At 29.7% G+C, this 19,546-nt stretch overlaps 3 protein-coding genes across 3 annotated transcripts; 1 reads left to right on the forward strand and 2 right to left on the reverse strand.

Annotated features, from left to right (window-relative positions):
- Window positions 1-1,461: 1,461 nt before the first annotated feature.
- Window positions 1,462-2,260, reverse strand: LOC7461947 (uncharacterized). The gene has a single exon (XM_002304207.3). It carries the CDS (start codon window positions 2,129-2,131, stop codon window positions 1,691-1,693), a length of 441 nt encoding a protein of 146 aa, XP_002304243.1. The 5' UTR covers window positions 2,132-2,260; the 3' UTR covers window positions 1,462-1,690.
- Window positions 2,261-9,633: 7,373 nt separating this feature from the next.
- LOC7483570 (auxin-responsive protein SAUR71) lies at window positions 9,634-10,300 on the forward strand. Its single transcript, XM_002303289.4, has one exon. The coding sequence runs from the start codon at window positions 9,728-9,730 to the stop codon at window positions 10,046-10,048; it is 321 nt and encodes a 106-aa protein (XP_002303325.1). The 5' UTR covers window positions 9,634-9,727; the 3' UTR covers window positions 10,049-10,300.
- A 4,801-nt stretch (window positions 10,301-15,101) lies between these two features.
- On the reverse strand, window positions 15,102-15,841 carry LOC18109456 (auxin-responsive protein SAUR78). The gene has a single exon (XM_006387675.3). The coding sequence runs from the start codon at window positions 15,731-15,733 to the stop codon at window positions 15,353-15,355; it is 381 nt and encodes a 126-aa protein (XP_006387737.1). The 5' UTR covers window positions 15,734-15,841; the 3' UTR covers window positions 15,102-15,352.
- Between the last annotated feature and the right edge of the window lie 3,705 nt (window positions 15,842-19,546).

Below are 19,546 nucleotides of genomic sequence, written 5' to 3' on the forward strand. Positions count from 1 at the left end.
ATTTGCATCACCCTTGTAACTTATTTTTTTGTTGATATTTCAACTTCAATCCTTATTATTTTGATTTTTAATTTTTGTTCTTGACTTTTTTGTGGAAGTTTTATTTTTTTTTAATTTCATCATTCCATCCTAATTTACTATACATTATTGTTTCCAATTTGGTTCTCATTCTTTGGAATATTTTTTTTTGATCTCTTGTTGAATTGATTTTTCTTTTCAATTTCACCTTCAATCAATAATTTTTTTTTCTTTTCTTTTTTACTTTTTATCCTCATTCTTTTTATTGATTTTTTGGTCCTTTTGTTCAATTAATTTCTCTTTTAATTTCACTACTCAATCAAAAATAAAATTTATTTTGTATTTCAATTTCGATCCCTATTCTTTTAATTTTTTTTATTTGTTTTAGATCTTTATGTGTAATTGATACTCTTTTTCAAATTAATCTTTTAATATTTAATAGGTTATGAATTGAGCTTCATGATTTTTTCAGATAATGTGCTTTCGGTCTAATGTTTTGGATTATATGTTTAAAAAGTTAATACGGATTAATATTGTTTTTTGTTTTTACTTACTTTCTTTCCAACTTTGTGATTTTTGGTGTTTTTTTTTATTAGGGTATCTTGATCTCATGATCTAGACAATAAATTTGATGGATTAACCTGAGTTGACTTGCTTTTTATTCCGGGAGTTATAGGTTTTATTATGTTAATGTGGATTACTCAAACTTTTTTCTTTATTCTTTTTTTACCCAATTTTTTTCCTTCCGTATGAGAATTGATTTACATAGTTTAACATGGATCTTTCTAAGAAATAGAATCGCACCCAGTTCCTTCCTTATCCTAATTTCTGTCTTCTTTCTTTTGTCTATATGATTTTTAGTTCATATCCTCAGTATAGTACCAGTCCCCACAGAAGCACCAATCAATAGTTTCAAAACATCTATGAAGCCATGAGACCATGAGGTCATTTTGACTGATCATAATACTTGAGTTTTCTTTTTTGCCTAAATGAAAAGAGATTCAAGAACCCATCTGGACTAGTTTCACAAATCAAGCTTCTTTCATGTAGGTGGTAATGTCCTTCACACATCAGATCATTGATCAGATGTCAAGTCTTTCAGCAAAAATTCTTACAAAACCAAGTTGAAACAATGCTAACTCTGTGGTCTGCATTAACCTGCTAATGCAATGAAATAAGATGTTGCAAAACTGGTTTCACCATGGAATGACTAAATGATTGGACAGTATTCCACAAGACTTGCTTGACTAAATTCAAGATTCGGGTTTCTTTTTCCCAGGTAGGTCAAGCTCCTTCAAAAGGGAACGTCTAATCTTGGAGTCAAATTTCTTGCACTCCCGAGTTAAATTTGTCAAGAATCTTAATTTGCTAATCCCAATTATATACGCCCTAATTTACAAGCTAGTGCAATATTGCAATCGATGGGAATCTTTCAACATTACAAAAACTAAACACCTTGTATAACTGCAATTAATTTAATCTAATTCATCCAGTAAATAATATAACAATTAAATCACATCTTAATTCTTCTTCCCTTTTTTTTTTTCCAATTTTTGCTTCTCAAAATGAGGATCTATAGCCCTGTACATAGAAAATAAAAATTAAGGATTCAAGAATGGAGACTAGAATCACAACAAATAAACTTCCAACAAACATTCTTAATCCTAAAATATCAGCTCCGCATCTGAAGCTCTGTCCTCCTAACAGGAGGCGGCGCCGCCACCAATCTCTCCGGAGTGGCAGGCAATCTAGACTTGAGTGGCAACTCATCTTCTTTGTGAACGTCATCCTCAAAGTTAAGAGAATAACTTTCAGGATCATACCTAAATTCCTCCGAACAGTGTCGTTTCCTGTTCTTTCCTCTCTTTCCAATAAAACAACGATACTTATACTTAAATTCCAAATCATGGGCTGTCGATTTCAGCCAAGCATAGGGTGATCTTGGTGTCTGCGGCTGAAGCTTCATGCGGTTGCTCCCTTCTTGGTCATGATCTTGATGAAGCATCTCACGCTGGTTGATCATCTCCATGTTGGGGAAGCAACAAAAGGAGGATTTTAGCTTGGCTTTCAGAGAAGTTGGAGAGTCGCATTCATTGATCACTGGCCTTGCCATTTATATATAGTTAACGGCGGCTGTGGTGACTCTCCAAGAAGCTATATTGATACGCGAAGATTGATGAGAATGGAAAGATAAGGACGTGTATTTATTTCTCTGTATAACCGGAAAACTGCTAAGAAACCGTGGGGTGGTGCGCGGCACTGGTAAAGTTTGTTAAGAAAATCAAAATAGATACACAAGGGAGGACTATAGAAACGTCCCCCAATTATAATGTAAAATTCAATTATGTCTCTAACATTTGAAATTATGCAGTTTTATACTTCACATTTGTACCCTTAAAATCAATCAACAAATTTCAAGACCCTTTTTTTTTTTCCATGCCAACATAAATGTTATATGTTTTTCCAAAATAAAAAAATAAAGTATCAAGACAATATTTTAGCCAAATTTTTTTTTAAAAAAATCAATAAGTTGAGATCGAGTTAGGTTTTTGACTAGATCAAGCTCGGGATAATTATATAATTTTCTGTTATCTAATTAGCATGACAAGAAAATTAATAATAATAATAATAACTAGTGGCATGCTCCTACAATGTGAGGTGATATAATTTTGATAATTTGATTGTTCTGGTTGGTTATTTGGATATATTATTGTAATATCATTTGTCTAATAGGTTTTTTTTTTATTATTATTATTGTTTTCATTATGTTTAAATAGTAATGGCAACATATATCATAACCATGAAAAATGCTTGATCCGGATTGTATATAATTTGTTTTCCAACTTGTATCAGTTTTTAATCTTTTACAAAAAATAAAATAAATAAAAGGTAATGCAAATTTTAAAAGAATATGATATATTATATTTTCTTGATGCATGTTAAATTTAAATTCTTAATTACTCTTAATTTTTTATTCTTAAAAAAATAATACTGTATTATTTGATTTTATAATTTTATTAATTAAAATGTCTTGATTAAAAAACAATAAGGGTTCTGTTAATACATAATTAAACTTTTATGTTATCATACTAATAGATTGTTTTCTTATCTTTTTTTCTTTTACATCATATAAAAATAATTTAACTAGACCTTGTGACATGAGATTTTAATTATTTTAATTAAAAATAATCTATAAGAAACCTATTGTAAGAAAATATGATTATTTAGTTAAAAAATATTTAAAACCAAATCATGCTTTATATAGGTTGCTTTTAAGATTGTCAATGGTGACCATTAGAACATCTTCTTTTCTAGTTAATTTTAAACCTAAGTTGGTTAAGGAGTTAGGTTAAGAGGTTTTAAAATTGACTCACTTGATTGAACATCTTTTCCTATAAAAAAACAAATTCTAGTTTTTTCTTTTGATTGAATCATTTTTTGTTATTTTTTTCAATTTCATCCTTCAACATCTAGATCATTTAGAATTTATCTTCATAATTTATTTTAGTTTGTTTTTTATGAGATTATTGCAGTCTTAAATGAATGTCTCAGAATTTTATTGGTGCTTAATTTTTCAAGTATCTATTTTTTTAATCATATTATTAAGTAAAAAATAGTTTTTAAAAAAATAAAGTTGTTAAATCTAGCGGAGTCCATGATCCGGGCCTGAGTTTGGTAGGTTAAACCACAAAACCCAATTCGATCTAATTTGTTGTCATCTCAATATTAAAATAAAAAAGACATCATTTTGATTATCTTTTCTAAAGTCAAACCATGTTTTTTACTTGCCATTTGTGATCATTTGGACTCATCAGGTTGACTAGATCATATCAAGGCACTTTCACGCAAGTTACTTATAAACCTAGGCCAGAAAAGGAGTCGGGTGAGGAGGTTTTAAGGTTGACTTGTTGAGTCGGGTTTAACAACACTATCAAATAGTGTGGTCTAAACATTTTTTTTCACATTTAAATTTTTTTATCTGACCCGTAAAGTAACGCAGATAAATAAACTAATTATTTTCTAAAACTTAAGTTGGAAGTTTAGATATCAATTGGAAACAATTTTGTAATACAAATATGTTAGATAAATAACAAATTAAAATATGATCAGTTCTAGTAATATACAAAAAAAAATTTAGCATTGCCATTAAATTCAATACAACAATTTAAATTTGAAAATGTCCTATCCAACTTTTTACTTAGCCTTGTTTTTAAATTAACTTTTTTGTGAGTTGTCATGATGTTGACATGACATTGTCAATTAGGTAAGTTCAAAAGAAAAAAAATTAAAGGAAAAAAAAAACCTGTCAAGTTAACCCTAGTCAACCTGCCAAACCAACAACTTGGATTATGGACTTCATTATATCGAATTAATTCTTGTATTATATGATAAAACAAATATAAAAGGATTGAACTGATTTACCATCTATCCAATATTGATTCAATAAAAAAACCCCACTTGAAATGATCAAATTGGAAGAAAACCAAAAGATTAAAAAACACTAAAAAAAAACGTAATGGCCAGTAAAAAAGAGCACAACCATATTAGGTTAGGCTTATCACAAAACAGCCTGACGTGTGGGCTTGATGGAGGTTTGCGTACTTGGCCCAATAATTTTTTCCTTTATATAAGAGCTTTTTTTTTAAAAAAAAAGAAATTCTCAAACAACAAGACATCTAAAAGAAAATATTAGCGCCCTTGGCGCCACATGAACCCACAATCTCGGTTTTGACCCGCATGCTAACCAATTAATCTAATCAATTAAAAAAAAATATTAGCATGGTTCATTGCTCATATGAACAATTAAACTGACCCATTTATTTTAGTTATTTGTTAACTAGAAAACCTAAAGTTTCCATAAATCTCTTATAAAAAAATTTAAAGGTTGGATTGGGTGTTTTAATATGAGATGTTAACAACAATTATTATGAGATTTTTTAAAAAAAATATAAAGGGATGTTTGGTATCATTTTTATTTCTTATTTCTGTTTTTGAAAAAACTTAAAACAAGATATGCACACTTGTTTATTTTTGTTCTCTGAAATAACAAAAACTAGCAGCAACTTTTCAAACTTTTGAAAATCGAGGGATAATTTGGTATTATTTTTGCTTTTTGTTTCTATTTTTTTTTCATATTTTATATTTTTTTCATTTAAAAAAAAACAAAAAACTTGTTTGGTTAAGAAGTTATTTTATTTTATTTTTCAATTAATGGAACCAACGCTTATGTTATCAAAAGTTATAGGGTATTGTTATATCCTTCACCTAGTGCCGACTCAACTTGATTGCAGCTATCTTGACTAAAAATATCTTGAACCTAATCTTTAATTGTCTCTAATTGTCATAGTCTTAATCTAAGGCACCATGGATCCAATATTGTTCGACTCTTGACAGGATCAAACCTAATATGAACTCAATCATCACCAGACTCTTTTTCACCTTGAACGTAGTTTTGAGCTTGATGCTTGAGACTATTCCTAGCTTGACCCTAGACGCACCACACCTAATCTTGTGCTTGATACCTGGTCACGAACAAACCTTTGAGCATCATGGATCCAGTTCTGACCCAATCCTCTAGCCCCTTGAATCCCATCTTTATTTGACCCTTGTTTTCTTGAACTTGGCCCTAAATCTCAAGCACCCGAAGGACAAACCTGGTCCTGACCTATATCCTTATGCCCAAGACTAGTCCTTACCAAATCCTCAAGTGTCTCAGACCAGATCTAAGCTTGACCTATCAGAGCTTGAGATTTGTTTTAGCCTGACCTCCAAGCAACTAGGATTCCATCCCTCAACTTTCTAATGCCTTCTAGTATGATCGCAGATTGAACCTTGGACAACTTGAACTTCGTCTCTACCCGATCATAACCCAAATCCCAAATAAAAAATTAACAATGTAAAAAATAATTTTTAAAAATAGTTCTTTTTTTAAAAAAAAATTTCTTATTTAGTGAAAAAAATACAAGTTTTCATATTTTTTTAAAACATAAAAAATACCCAACAACCTAAAAAATGGTTAAAAAAAATTCTCAAAACTAGTTTTTTACATTATTAGTGTCTAATTTGGAGTTAGGTCATGATATAGATGAAACTGAGTTTGAGCGTTCAAGGCTAGGCTAGGATTGGATAAAGATGTTTGGAGTTAGGCTAGAATTGAATTTAGGGCTTTGGGGTTGAGCCAAGACTGGTATGGGGGCCTAGAGTTTGAACCGGGAAGTTTGGAATTGGACAAATACTAGGTTCAATGTGTCTAGGACAAGGGATGGAGTTAGGTCTAGTGCATGTTAGGTTTCCCAAAATACACATATGCAGTGAAAATAACAAATTTAAAATTTTTCTAAGAGTCCCAAGAATCATGTTAGATGTGTGTAGAGTTGTTTAGTATTTAGATGAAGATTACCTGAAGATCATATGTTCTTTTCAACTTTGAATAATTGCTTCAAGGCTAGATTATCACAAACCATAAGTCGTCCGATTGGTTGACCTCTAACGGTAATCTATATGAACCACCAGTGAGAAATTGTTTAAACCTTTCTAAGAGAGATGGATTGTTATGCCTTTGAGTTCTAGCTCTTTTGTTTTATGTTTTTCAGGTGTTCTATATTGTAATGTGTACTACTTGTTTTTACTGAAAATAAAAGGCATGGCATTTTATTTATAGGGAAACCTAAAAACTTTGTAAATGATAAAATATTAATTTTCTCCTAAATAATATCACATATATTATTTCAAGTATAAGTTTATTCAATCAAGTCCTTTACTTATTGTTTTTAGGTGTAGAATTGTAATTCCTTTAATAAATTACATTCTAGTCTTTAATTTCTAAAATTTATTTACAATTAAATCACACTTGATTAATCATCTCATTTTTATTTCTAACCAATGATTTTTATGTATGTGACCCATTAGATTCCTTAATAAGTTGACCCAAATATAAATCACAATCCTATTTAAAATATGATTAAATAAATTAAACAAATTAATATATTATCAATTCAATAATTGATTAATTTATATTTGAAGATCAAGTACAATTTCTAGCAACATGTCATGATCCCTAAAATATTAGAAAAGTCATAGGTGGTTTAACTTAACCTTTTAATGACCAGTTTCTCATTGTAATTATTATCCTTTCATAAAAAAAATGTTTCAATTTAGACATTATAACATGGAGTATGTTTACTCTGTCAAATCATGTTTATTCTTAACATCGTAGTCATTGATTTTTTGAATAAGATTTAAGACTCTTTTCAAATCTCATTCCACCTTGCGTAAGGATTTAAAATCAATATTATTTGAGAATAGATAAAGCGTGTTTTCTAATTCACTTAGGGTGATGGATCCTCTCTTAATTACTCAAATATCTTCATATAGTTTATGTTATACCTAATATATGCTCGTTTGTTATCATTGATTATGACAACGTGTAGTCATAATCAAAGTATAACATTCCCTATATAAGATAACTTAATGATCTCAAGTCTAAAGATCATTTACACAATTGTCACATGAGCTTTTCCATAAACATATGTGATGTCTCCATATGAAATTCTCATGCTGATTAGTTCAGTGTATATATCATCTGACAAACACCTACATATTAGTTCTAGGTATCCCTCATAACTCAACTTATAAGAACAATTGTTTCATTTCATAAAGGAAATAATATAATATGTATCAGTCTTAACAACTCTAATTAATATCTATTCAAAATAGAGCATTGACCAAGTACATTTAGGAATAATGTTTTGATGCAATATGAATCTCATAATTATAATGACTTTATAATTTTCTTTGCAACACATTTTTTCCCCAAAGACTTTATTTATACTCTAGATTCATTAATCAAATATTTAATGAATATTAAAGATATTGGGAACCGGTATGACTCGGTTTTTTTTGTAACTGGAAAATCTAATCTCTTAGTCATTTTTTACTGTATTACTAAACAAGGTGTAAGTTACTTGTCTAGATGTTCTGTATTTTCAAAAGAAAAAATAATGTGAGCATCACATTAAGAAAGAACGACCAACAGAAAAAAAAAAAAAAGATGAAAACATAAAGTCATAGTAGCAAATTTTCATTGAAATTTGCAATCACGGACCCGAGGGGTTTTGGTGATCAAAATAAATGACAATCCCAGCCTGATCACAACAAGAACAAACCTGCCAAAACAGAACAGTAGGCATGCGTTAAAGGCTTTTCATTTTCTAAACAGCTAAGAAACACAAAATAAGAGTTTGAATAGTCTAGAAAACTTGAAAAACAAAAAGCATTAACCAAGGCCAATAACCGACAAATAGAGGCAACATAGTAAAAGAAAAGACCAAAGCAGGGGAGATGGAGGTTATTTGTAACAACCTCTCAAGTTTTAACAGGGGAGATAACGAAGGAGAGAGATAAACATTTGACAATTGTTTTTAAAGGGAAAAGGGGGAATTTTTAGGGTTAGTGAAATTAGGTCAATTAGTTTTCTATTTATATCTTTTTTTTAAGTGGGTTTACAACTTACATTGGGTCCGGTTTGATTACCCGGTTTCAGTTTTTAAAACCGAAACCAAACCGGACTGAGTTAGTTTTATGATTTTTAAATTGGTTTGATCGTTTTTTTTTTTCAGTTAATTGTTTCTTGATTTTTACAGTTTAATTGATTGGTCGGTTTTTTTAAAACACCCCTAGCTACAGGGCATATGCACTATCAATGCACTCAAGGTTAAGTGCAAGATGCTTGGAGTTGAGCAAAGGCTAGGTTCAAGGTGTTCCAGATCAAGACCAGTGTGATTGAGGATTAAATCAAGTCCGAACAAAGGATAAGACCACATTTTGTAACTTTGAATAACATAAAGATCAATCCCACTAATTCTGAGTATCCAATTTAGACTAAATGCATTTTTGAAAACTAAAATAAAAAATACCTAACCAAATAGTTTCTTTAATTGAAAATAAAAACAAAAGATAAGAATGTAAAATAAAAAATGAAAATAATATCAAACAGTTCTTCAAGATCTCCCAAACAGTTCTTCAAAGATCTCCTTCTAGTGGTGGATCTGAGCTTTGGGGCAGGATTTAGTAATCCTGTATTCCAAGGCTGCATCGTATCTATGGGCTTTTTGACCTTTTTGGTACTTCATGATTATTATTATTTTAATTTATTTAAAAATGATTTTTTGTCCTAGAAAGAAACAAAAGAAGGTGAGACATCATAGACATCCACACAAATAAAAAATTGCCATGGACCCTTTCTTCCATTTGGTTGTACAAAATGAGTACGTAATTTGTACACCCCAGCTAGCCTTAGTTTTGATTACTAGCTTACATTTTGAACCACGAAAGGAGTACTCGTCTCCGTATGAACAAGCATAAACCAAACTATGTCGCCTGAACATCCAAATCTAGCTAGCTAAAAGTTCTCTCAATTTTTATCATCTCATTGGTCGATAATCTCTAGTAGCTTTGATCAGGACGAGTACAAAGTTTCATCATAAAATAGTGCTATAAATAAGTGGTTGGAGGTTCAAAAATAATTGATTCATGGCGGCAACTTTGTGGCCACGGCATGTAGCTTTTATAAATGAATTATTAATGGTGTCTCTTTCACTTTGATGGCAAAAATATCACTAATTAATCAACATTCGGCAAGTATACTTAACATAAGAATGCATGTCTTTATATCTAATTACAAGAATTGGAAACTAATCAACATTTGGCAATGGGAGTGGGAGTGATAGCGAAGAAGCTGAGCAAATTAATCGGAGCTCGAGGGGTCAAGAGACTAGGAGGTACCACTACTCCATTGCCACCTAAAGGTTATGTTCCCATTTGCGTAGGGTTTAACAATGATACCAGGCGATTCATTGTTCATACAAAAGCATTTGGCGAGGCAGAGTTCTTGGAGCTTTTGTATAGATCAGCTGAAGAATATGGTTTCGATAATGAAGGAATTCTGAGGATTGCATATGAAGCAAGGGATTTCGAGGAGTGGATGATCACTAGGGCTAAGGGAAAGGTTATTCCGGTTAAATCCGTCTAATATATCGCCGCCGGCAACTATTTTGTTCGTTGGGGATAGATGAATGGTGTTATAATGGGCTGTAAAAGGCTCGATGGCTTCTTCAGCTAGGGAAGCACTGCTCTGAGATTGTGTACATAGATTCCTTCTGTGTTCATGTATGCATTTACTAATTTTCAAGCATTATCATTGTAGGATTTTTGGTCTTGCTTTTGTTTTGACTTCTGGTTAGATTGATAGAATTAACCTTCACATGAGAGCAATTTTGAGCAAGGAGCTGGACAGGAATTGGCAATTTGCTGTCGTCCCCAGGTTTAGGTTTTTAGGTGATTTGACGATCATTTGCCTAATTGATACAGCAGAGTTAGGTGATTTGGTGCTAATCACTATGTATCCTGGATGACTAGATACTGGCTAGCAAAGAGCAAAATCTTGGCCCTGAATTGGGTTAGGATAATTTGTTTAATCAAATAAAATCTTTTGTCTAAGTACACTACTTAGATCACATATCTTCTGTCACAAATTGGTGCCTGATTGCAGAGGTGATTGATTGAAAATGATGCAGATAGATATTATTATGGGTATGTTTAAGATTGTAGTAATGATAGCGGTTTAAAATATTATTTATTTAGAAATGTATTAAAATAAAATTTTTTATTTTAAAAAAATTATTTTTAATATCAGTACATCAAAATTATATGAAAATATAAAAAAAATTATTTAAAAACAAAATCAAAATTTAAGAGAAAAGTGTTCGATTAAGGTTGCAATTGCAATGCAACTAGCTTTTTATGATGATTAGAAAAAAAATAATTTTTAATATTTTTGAATTATTTTGATAGGTTAATATTAAAAATAAATTAAAAAATTAAAAAAATATTTAAATATATTTTTTAAAAAAAATAAAACCAATACCACACTATCACACGCAAAAACATCAAACAAATATGAACAAACAACCCTAGTCCTTGACAGCTTACCAAAGACTGCAGCTGGCAGACCACTAGCTGTCATTTCGAAGAGAAACAAGTTCATGAACATAAAAAGTGTGCACAGAGATACATACAATCCAAGAGGCATGACAATTCACACAACTTTGTCCCGAGTTTTGTTGCCGACTAGGTGGCAAAAGGTGAACCCTGTGGGCTAGGCCAGCAACTAGGTGGCAAAAGGTGAACCCTGTGGGCTAGGCCAGCGGTAAACATGCTATTGAGCACACTGATTATCGACCGCCAGCTCCTCCTGGTGGTTCGAGCCCCTTATTAATTTACATCATCATCTTCTTACCAGCTGGACATGAGACAGCATCAGCCCTTGTCTCCTTAAGCTTTGTCTTTCCGCTTTCATGCAAACAAGGGGTCTTTTTCACCTTTTGCGACTACACAGTAAAAATGGATCCAATAATATTCAGGTCATTTATTGGAAATCGTGCACAATTTCAAAGTTTCAGTGTTTGTCATTTTGTAGTTTTTAAGAAAATTAAATTAATTTTAAATCTTTTTTTAAAATTTTAAATCGTTTTAATACAGTAATATTAAAAATAAATTTAACTTGAATCAGCAATTCAACCTACTTTATTTTGTTTGGAATGAAGGAGACAAAATGACATCGTCTTTTAATGTTTTTTCTTTTGAATTAATTTTTTAGCATGTTTAATATTAAACTTTACCCAAATTAAACCACTGTCTTTTTATTAAACTTTACTCACACATATATGGTGGATTTTATTTTATTTTATTTTGGAATTACGGGTGTTCGGATCAACATTTCGACTAATCTCCCGAGACCTCGAAGTTAATCATCATGTAAGCTTTAATGACCATGAGTTTTGTGAGATTCAAACTGATAATCTCTTGATAAAAACTCAGGATCTGACTAATTAAATTATATTTTTTAAAATTTATGTTGAATGTTTTTTTTTAAAAAATAATATATATCCAAAAGAAAACTTGATTAAAATAACGGGAGTCGGATTTCTTACCACTCCCACTTGAAACAAATTCATAAAGTAAAATCTAATTCTTTTAAATGAGTATTAATTTTATATTTTTAATGAGTATTTATTTTATAATGAACTTTATATATTTTGATGATATTATCCCATATGCTTCACAGTAAAAAAAAATCAATTAATTAAAAGTATAGAAACGCACTTTGTAGTAACTTCTTTTTTCACATATAATGATGAGAATACTTCTCAAAACATAAAAAAACAATTTGAAAAACCTACAGAAGTGAAAAATTAAGTTAGAAAAAATAGATGAAAAAAATAGAAAACAATTTATAAAATCCAGAAAAAAAAAAAAAAAAAAAAACACGTGCACAACACAATGACAAATGAAACAAAATGAGTTTCTATGTCGGTAATACAACTTCTGCCATGGCCCGGCTTTTCCAAAATTTTCATTTATTTCTCATGTTTTTTAATTTTATTTCAAGATTTTTCAAAATTAATTATTGATATAGTGCTTTATCTAGTGAGACACATCTCCAACATAAAAAAAAAAAAAGTAATTAAAGGATATACAAGTTAAAATATATATACATAGACAAAATAGGAACATGTTTAAAATCATATTTTTTAAAAATTTGAAATTTTTTATAAAATCATATTCGTCCACCTGCATGTAAAATATAATAACAATTATTTTTTAAAATATTTTGAATAATTATTATAACCTTTCTCCAGGGAGTCACAGATGTGACAAAGAACATTACTTTGTTCTTGTTTTTCTGTACAAGCATTGGAAAGTAACCCGTCCACTTTGAAAATTTTTATATTGCTTAGAAAATAATTAATTAAGTATATCTTATTAGTTATTTTTTGGATTTATCTTGAAAAAAAAAAAAAAAAAAGAAGATGAGAGAGAGATGGATGGCCTCTTGCTGGTGAAATAACACTAATGACAGTCTAAAAGAACGAGTTTTTTCATCTCATTGTCTTGATTAGCCCTTCATTAGTATGATAATTTAATTAGCCCTTCATATTGTAAGAGATTAGTACTTTTTAACGTTCGAGTCAAGCTAAAATAATCAATATGTTTGATTAGAAATAACTTTTTATTTTAAATTCAAGCAAAAATTTATTATAAAATTGAGTCATATTTTTTTAGGTTATGAATTTTAATTTATAATATTTTTTTAAAAATTGTTTAAATCAATTTCTATCAAATATACTTTTAACTTAAATTAATTAATTATATCTTAAGTTATTTATAAAAAAAAATAGATTTTCAATTATAACTTAAAATTAAAAGTTAATTAATTTTCATATATAAATCATCTAAACTGACTCCAAAGTTATTTATAATATCTTTTCTTGTACTTGCGATAGTTATTGAACTGATGTGTGAGAAACTAAGTTAAAATGCAGTTATTAACAAAATATTAGATAGCTTGGTGATTTCACTGTAAAAATTATTGTTGTTCTTTTTTTTGTTTTTACAATGGATTAAAATAGTGCACATTTTCTACTTTTCTAGTTTGATCATCAAATTGAAGTTTAATTGCTTTTGACTTGTTAAGGAAAACTGAGATTAAAAAAAAATCTAAATAAAAAAAGTAAGTAAAATAAGTGGCGATTTGGTAAGAAAAGTTCACTTTGATCCTATATTTTTTAATTAATAAAAGATTGGTCTTTTTAGTTGTCATAAATGCAATTTTTGTATCAAATTTTATCTCTCATTTTTCAATTTTTTTTTATTGCGATGAGAGAGAGAGTCACTATATTCCATCTTAGAGAGAAAAAGTCATCATTGATATCGATTTTGATCACCAAAATGATCAATCTTGGTTTGAATTGGTTTCATTTGATTAGGAGAGTTTCACCTAGGTATTATTTTTTCTTCTCTTTCCTGAGAAGGTACATTTACCGACAAAAAGATTTCTAAACTTGGTTTTATTTTGGATTTTTAAGGCATTTTTTGGGTTTTTTTAAGGCTATAAATAAGTTTATCAAGGTAATTAGGGTGTTTCCGAGGTGTTTTAGTTCAAAAACAGTTTGAAAATGGAGTTTTTAGAGAGAAAAACAAAAACAAAAGCATCAATCCAGCAACCCTCTAGTTACCAGATTTTGCAAACAGCAAACGCGGGAATTTGTTTTTTAAAAAATAAAAATATATAAAACCAGGCTCATGTACATGGGTTGGGCTGGAAGGCCCACGTGTCTAGGCCTTTTTTTAAAAGGCCAGACCCACGAGTCTAGACTTCTTTTAGCCTTTTCTTGTTTTTTTTAAAAAAATTATTTTATATTTAGATAAAAAAAAAATTTAATAAAAAAATCATAATATCCAGTTGAGTCTATGACTCGAGTCACAGGTTTGATGGGTCATTCCGTAAAGTTCAAGTCAATTCAATATTTTATTGTCTAAATATATGTTTAAAAAAATATGTCTAGCTGAGATTTGTTTTTTAAAGCATTTATTTTATTTTGAATTTGTCTTTGTGATGTATATTTTTTTTATGGTATTAATTTGTTCAAATTTAATTTTTTCATGATTTTCATCATCTTATGATTTAAGTTGCGAGTATAATGAGTTAACTTGGGTTGCCCTACGTTACTTCAGTATTTCGTCATGTCAATATTGTTTTAGGTCATTTTGTAGATTTTTTATTCCTTTATTTTTTTTCTTCGATTTTCATTCTTTATTTTTTTTAAAATAAAAAAATCATATTTTTTATCCTATAATTAGGTAAAAAAGTAAATTAAAAAGAAAAAAATTAAACTCGTTGGATTCCATGACTAGAATCGCGGCTTTGCAGGTTAAGCTGTGAAATCTCGGTCGATCAGATATATTGTCGTGTCAATTGTTTTTTAAAAAAAGATGTGATACAAAATTTTTAAAAAAACATTTGGTTTATTTTGAATTGGTTTATTTTGAATTGATTCCATGACTAAAACAAAAGGAGATGATGTTTTTAGTATATACCACCTCACAAAATATTATTTATTGTAATAGTATTTTTGTGAGAGAGAGGATTTTGTATCTCTCTCTCTCTCTCTCTCTCTATATATATATATATATATATATATATATATATATATATATATATATATAGCTCATCACAGATGCAATTCGGAAAATGTGCATATACAAGACAATTTTGATTTAACATAATGATAATAAGTAAACAATCCTAACAAGTTACTTATAATAGAAAAAAAATAAAAAAACCCTAGCTAATCAACTTGTTTAACAACATAATTCAGCATTAAACAAATTGGTTAATCCTCACAATGAAGTTAAACTAGTACAGTACTTCATTATTTTCGTTTGCCTGCCTCTAGTATCATTTACTAGCTACAGAAAACTTTTACCATCACCATCAGCAAGTGTAATAGAATTCAGCAAGCTCCTCCATGGACCCCAACTGATCAGAGCCACCACTCTCAATCATCCACAGCAAGTGCTCAAACAAGACAACCTCACAAGCAACAACAACTGCTTGATTATCCTCATCACCAAAACCAGCGCCTGACCTGTCTATTAGCCCTTGAAAAAGAGGATGACAAATGACATCGGAGCTCAAGAGATATCTCCTCCTTGACTTTCCAACATAGACTGCATGAAGTTCCTTTGAAATCTTGCCATCGATGTGATCGTTGTCAGCAGCAGCAATGGAGCTATTTGTGCGGACTATCTTGGTGAAAGATGGCAACCTCTTTATGGCAGACTTGAGCTTTGTCAACTTGGAAGTCTTTGCCATTTATATTTGTGTCTTTGCTTTTCTTCGTGTGTGAAGAAATAGAAAGGCAGAGAATTCTGGAGAGAAAAAAAGGAGGAATTGGCGAGGAGAAAGAGAAGGGAAGGTTCCTCCTATATAACAGAAGTGGGCTGGAGGAGGGAGAAGAGGAGCGGGCATATACGTGCATGGCCCACTGTTTGATACATTCCAGCTAAGAAAGAGAAATATTTGTAAGTTGCAAAACCACTTGCTGCTTCGTTTTGGCCTTTGGTGGGTGCTTTTGGTTGAGAAATTATCTTTGTTTTCCTTTCCTTTTTTATCACATTATATATATATATATATTACTCTTAGTGCATGCTTCTTTTTTTTTTCTTTGGAATTTTTTGAGTTGATGAATACATGAATTAGATTGTTTCTTAACCACGTTCTCAATTTCAGTCAAGATTATCAATTCTGTACTGACTGGAATTTACTTCATCTGCTCTGTTTCGAGTAAAGGAAAATTAGTGAATTTGTTCGTGTTCTATATCTGTTCGAAATCGTAGTTTTCAGCTTTTTCTCAAGAGAATATTAACAAGTTTACAAGAATGATACCAACCCAGTATGCTTTGAAAGTGGGTTGTTCCTAGGAGCAATTCGTCCTCGTTGGAGAGGCTATTATATATTTTGTGGGAACTACTTTTCTGGTTCAATTCCAACTGCTCTGATGGGTTCTGCAAATGTGAGTTTGGTGGATAATCTTCTTCTTCTTCTTCTTCTATGAGGGTGGGAATCAGAAATCATTAGTGGACTATAAGAAGAGATCTGGCCTGTAATTACTTAGATTAGAACACCAAACTAACCACATTTGTATGATAATATGATAGTTTCCTTTATCGTTTTGTCCCCATTTTTATTTAAAAACATAAACAGAGGTATACTTAATTAGCACCTCAGAAGAAAAGAAAATACTATAATTGACCTACACTATGTTGTGTATTGGGTTAAATTTTTCTTGAAAATAATATTGCTAATGTTTTTTTAGGGAAAACAATTTAAACCCTGTGAAGGTTTCTTTGCAAGTCCAAAAATAACCCGGATAACCCGTAAAAACATAGTTTGACTAAAAAAAATTTCAAGATCACAATTTTTTTTAATATTAAGATAATCATATATTTGATTGACTTGGGTCAACTCAAGTTAACATGTCAAACTCATAACTCAGGTTATGAAATTATGATAACCCCATAGAAAACAAATCAAAACTAATTATAAAGCCTAATTTTCAATCAGTCCAATGTTAAAGGATGAAATTAAAAAAAAATTAATTAAATAAGTAAACTGAGTTAACATTTCAAACCCGTGACTCGGGTTATAAGACCGAGATAAATATATAGAAAGAAATTGAAACAAATTACGAAGTTCAATTCCCAATCAGTCCAATATTGAAGGATGAGACTAAAAAATATTAATAAAAAAAATAAAAAAAACAATCCAAATTAATTCGTCAAACCTATGACATGAGTCATGAAACAAAAAAAAAACCTCATAAAAAAAAATAAAAAAAATGATTTAACCTGGATTAACTTGTCATATCCATGACTCTATCATGAGATTAATATAAACCTCATAAAGAGCAAATAAAAAAAATAAAGCTCAATTTTCATTCAATCATGTCGGATCCAACGTTAAATGATGAAATTTGTAAAAAAAAATAATTAAAAAAATGACATAAAAAATTAAGTCAATTCAATATGGGTTAACTCGTTAAGCACTATTCTCGGATCATGAGATCGAGATAAACTCATAAAAATCAAATCAAAATAAATCATGAAACCTAATTCTTAATCAAACACGGTATTAAATGATGAAATTAGAAAAAAAATCAATTAAAAAAATTAAGTCAACTGAATTAACTTACCAAACCCGCAACCCAGTTCATGAGACAAAAACAATCGAATAAAAAACAAATCCAATGTTAAAGGACATAAGACCAAGATAACCTTTTAAAAAGAAAATTAAAAAAACATGACAAGATTTAACTGGGGTTAAAATACCAAAACCTACGACCCTGATCATGAGACCAAGATATCCCCATAGACAATAAATCAAAATAAATTATGAAGTTCAATTCCCAATTGACCTAATATTGAATGATAAAATTAAAAAAAATCAATTAAAAAAAACATAAAAACAACTCGACTCAACTCGGGTTAACCCGTTGAGCATTATTCTCGGGTCATGAGACCGCATTAACCTAATAGAAAGCAAATAAAACAAATCATGAAGTCTAATTCCCAATTAACCCCATATTTAAGGATGAAATTAGAGGAAAAAAAAAGTTAAATAAGGAAGAAAAAAACTTTAGCCAACCGGATTAAGTAGTGATCTATATCATGAGAGTGAGATAACCCAATAAAAAATAAAATTAATATTAAAATATAAAATATAAAATATTTAATTGAAAATAAACAAAATACAAATGTTTTTTTTTTAGAGCCACACCAAAACATGTGGGGAAATTACTATTTATTGTTATAGTACTTTTTTTACATGTTTTAATTTATTGTTAATAATAATGTTAATTGTCAATCTTTTTAAAATGAAGATTCAACCAAGCTTTATCCAAAAATAAAATCAGTGACGATATCAAAAAAATTGACTAGTTCATTCATTTTTTGGATATGGATAACACAATAGGCTCATGCCTAATTCTCAATCATACGAAGACAATCGTACGTACCATCAATTATAACATTAATACCGACTTTGTTTTGTATTTAAAAAATATTTTTATTTTTTTTTAATTTTCTCAAATTAATTTTTTTATGATTTTTAAATTGTTTTTACATATTACTATCAAAAATAAATTTTAAAAAATAAAAAATATTTTATTTGTACATTCCTTAACTTAGTTCCCCAAATCTTAATTCGTAATATAATATTAATCTGGATAAAATAATATTAATCTGGATAAATGAAAGGATCCAAAATCTTAGTTCATCATATAATTTAAAAAGTTAATTTATTTTTAGTTTTAAATTGAAATAATATATGTTGAATTAATATTTTGAATATATATATATATATATATATATATATATATATATATATATATAGAGAGAGAGAGAGAGAGAGAGAGAGAGAGAGAGGACCCCAAAATTAAACATTAAAATTCTCCAAAACCAAAATTTATTGCTCCAATAAAAAACTTTCCTAAACTTTTGGTGAATAATTTAATTGGCCTGATCTTCTTCCTCAAACAGCGATAGACCTCAACGTCGATGTAGAAGAGAAAAAGAAAGGGGATCACACTCAATCCTACCATCCTCATGCTAGCCCCATGATCACTAGAATAACCACACACCTTCAGACATGGCTGCAAATGCAGACCACAGACCACCACTGTTCCAATCCCCATCCACCAGTTTTTAGTCCATCCCAATGACTTTTAGAGGCTGTTTATAGATCTCAAATAAATTCTTGTTTTTTTTTAAATAATTTGTACCATATTATTGATTTTTACCATATTTATATATAAATTTGTACCATTAATTATGTGGTAACTACGGGGGTATAAAGCCATCAAGGATTTTTTTTTTTTTTCCATGTAAGGTGGACTCAATACCTTGCTATATGGTTGGGAGGATGTGATGCAAAGGCGAAATGATTTGATTTAATTTGTCCCATATTTTTATTTTTACCCTTAATTTGCTGGCTCAGCCTAGATGTCCCGTGCTCAACACAATAAAAGAAAAGGAAGAAGAAGTCTTATTTTTTATATTTCCATGATTTTGTTAAGTGTGAAATTCACATACGTTGGATGCATATAATCATTGCTCCTTTTGTCTGGTG

This window comes from Populus trichocarpa, chromosome 3 (genome assembly GCF_000002775.5).
Source record: "Populus trichocarpa isolate Nisqually-1 chromosome 3, P.trichocarpa_v4.1, whole genome shotgun sequence".
Lineage (NCBI taxonomy): Eukaryota > Viridiplantae > Streptophyta > Magnoliopsida > Malpighiales > Salicaceae > Populus > Populus trichocarpa.

Coding starts and splice junctions, on each gene's coding strand:
- LOC7461947 (XM_002304207.3), bottom strand. CDS start 2,131: ATGGCAAGGCCAGTGATCAATGAATGCGACTCTCCAACTTCTCTGAAA.
- LOC7483570 (XM_002303289.4), top strand. CDS start 9,728: ATGGGAGTGGGAGTGATAGCGAAGAAGCTGAGCAAATTAATCGGAGCT.
- LOC18109456 (XM_006387675.3), bottom strand. CDS start 15,733: ATGGCAAAGACTTCCAAGTTGACAAAGCTCAAGTCTGCCATAAAGAGG.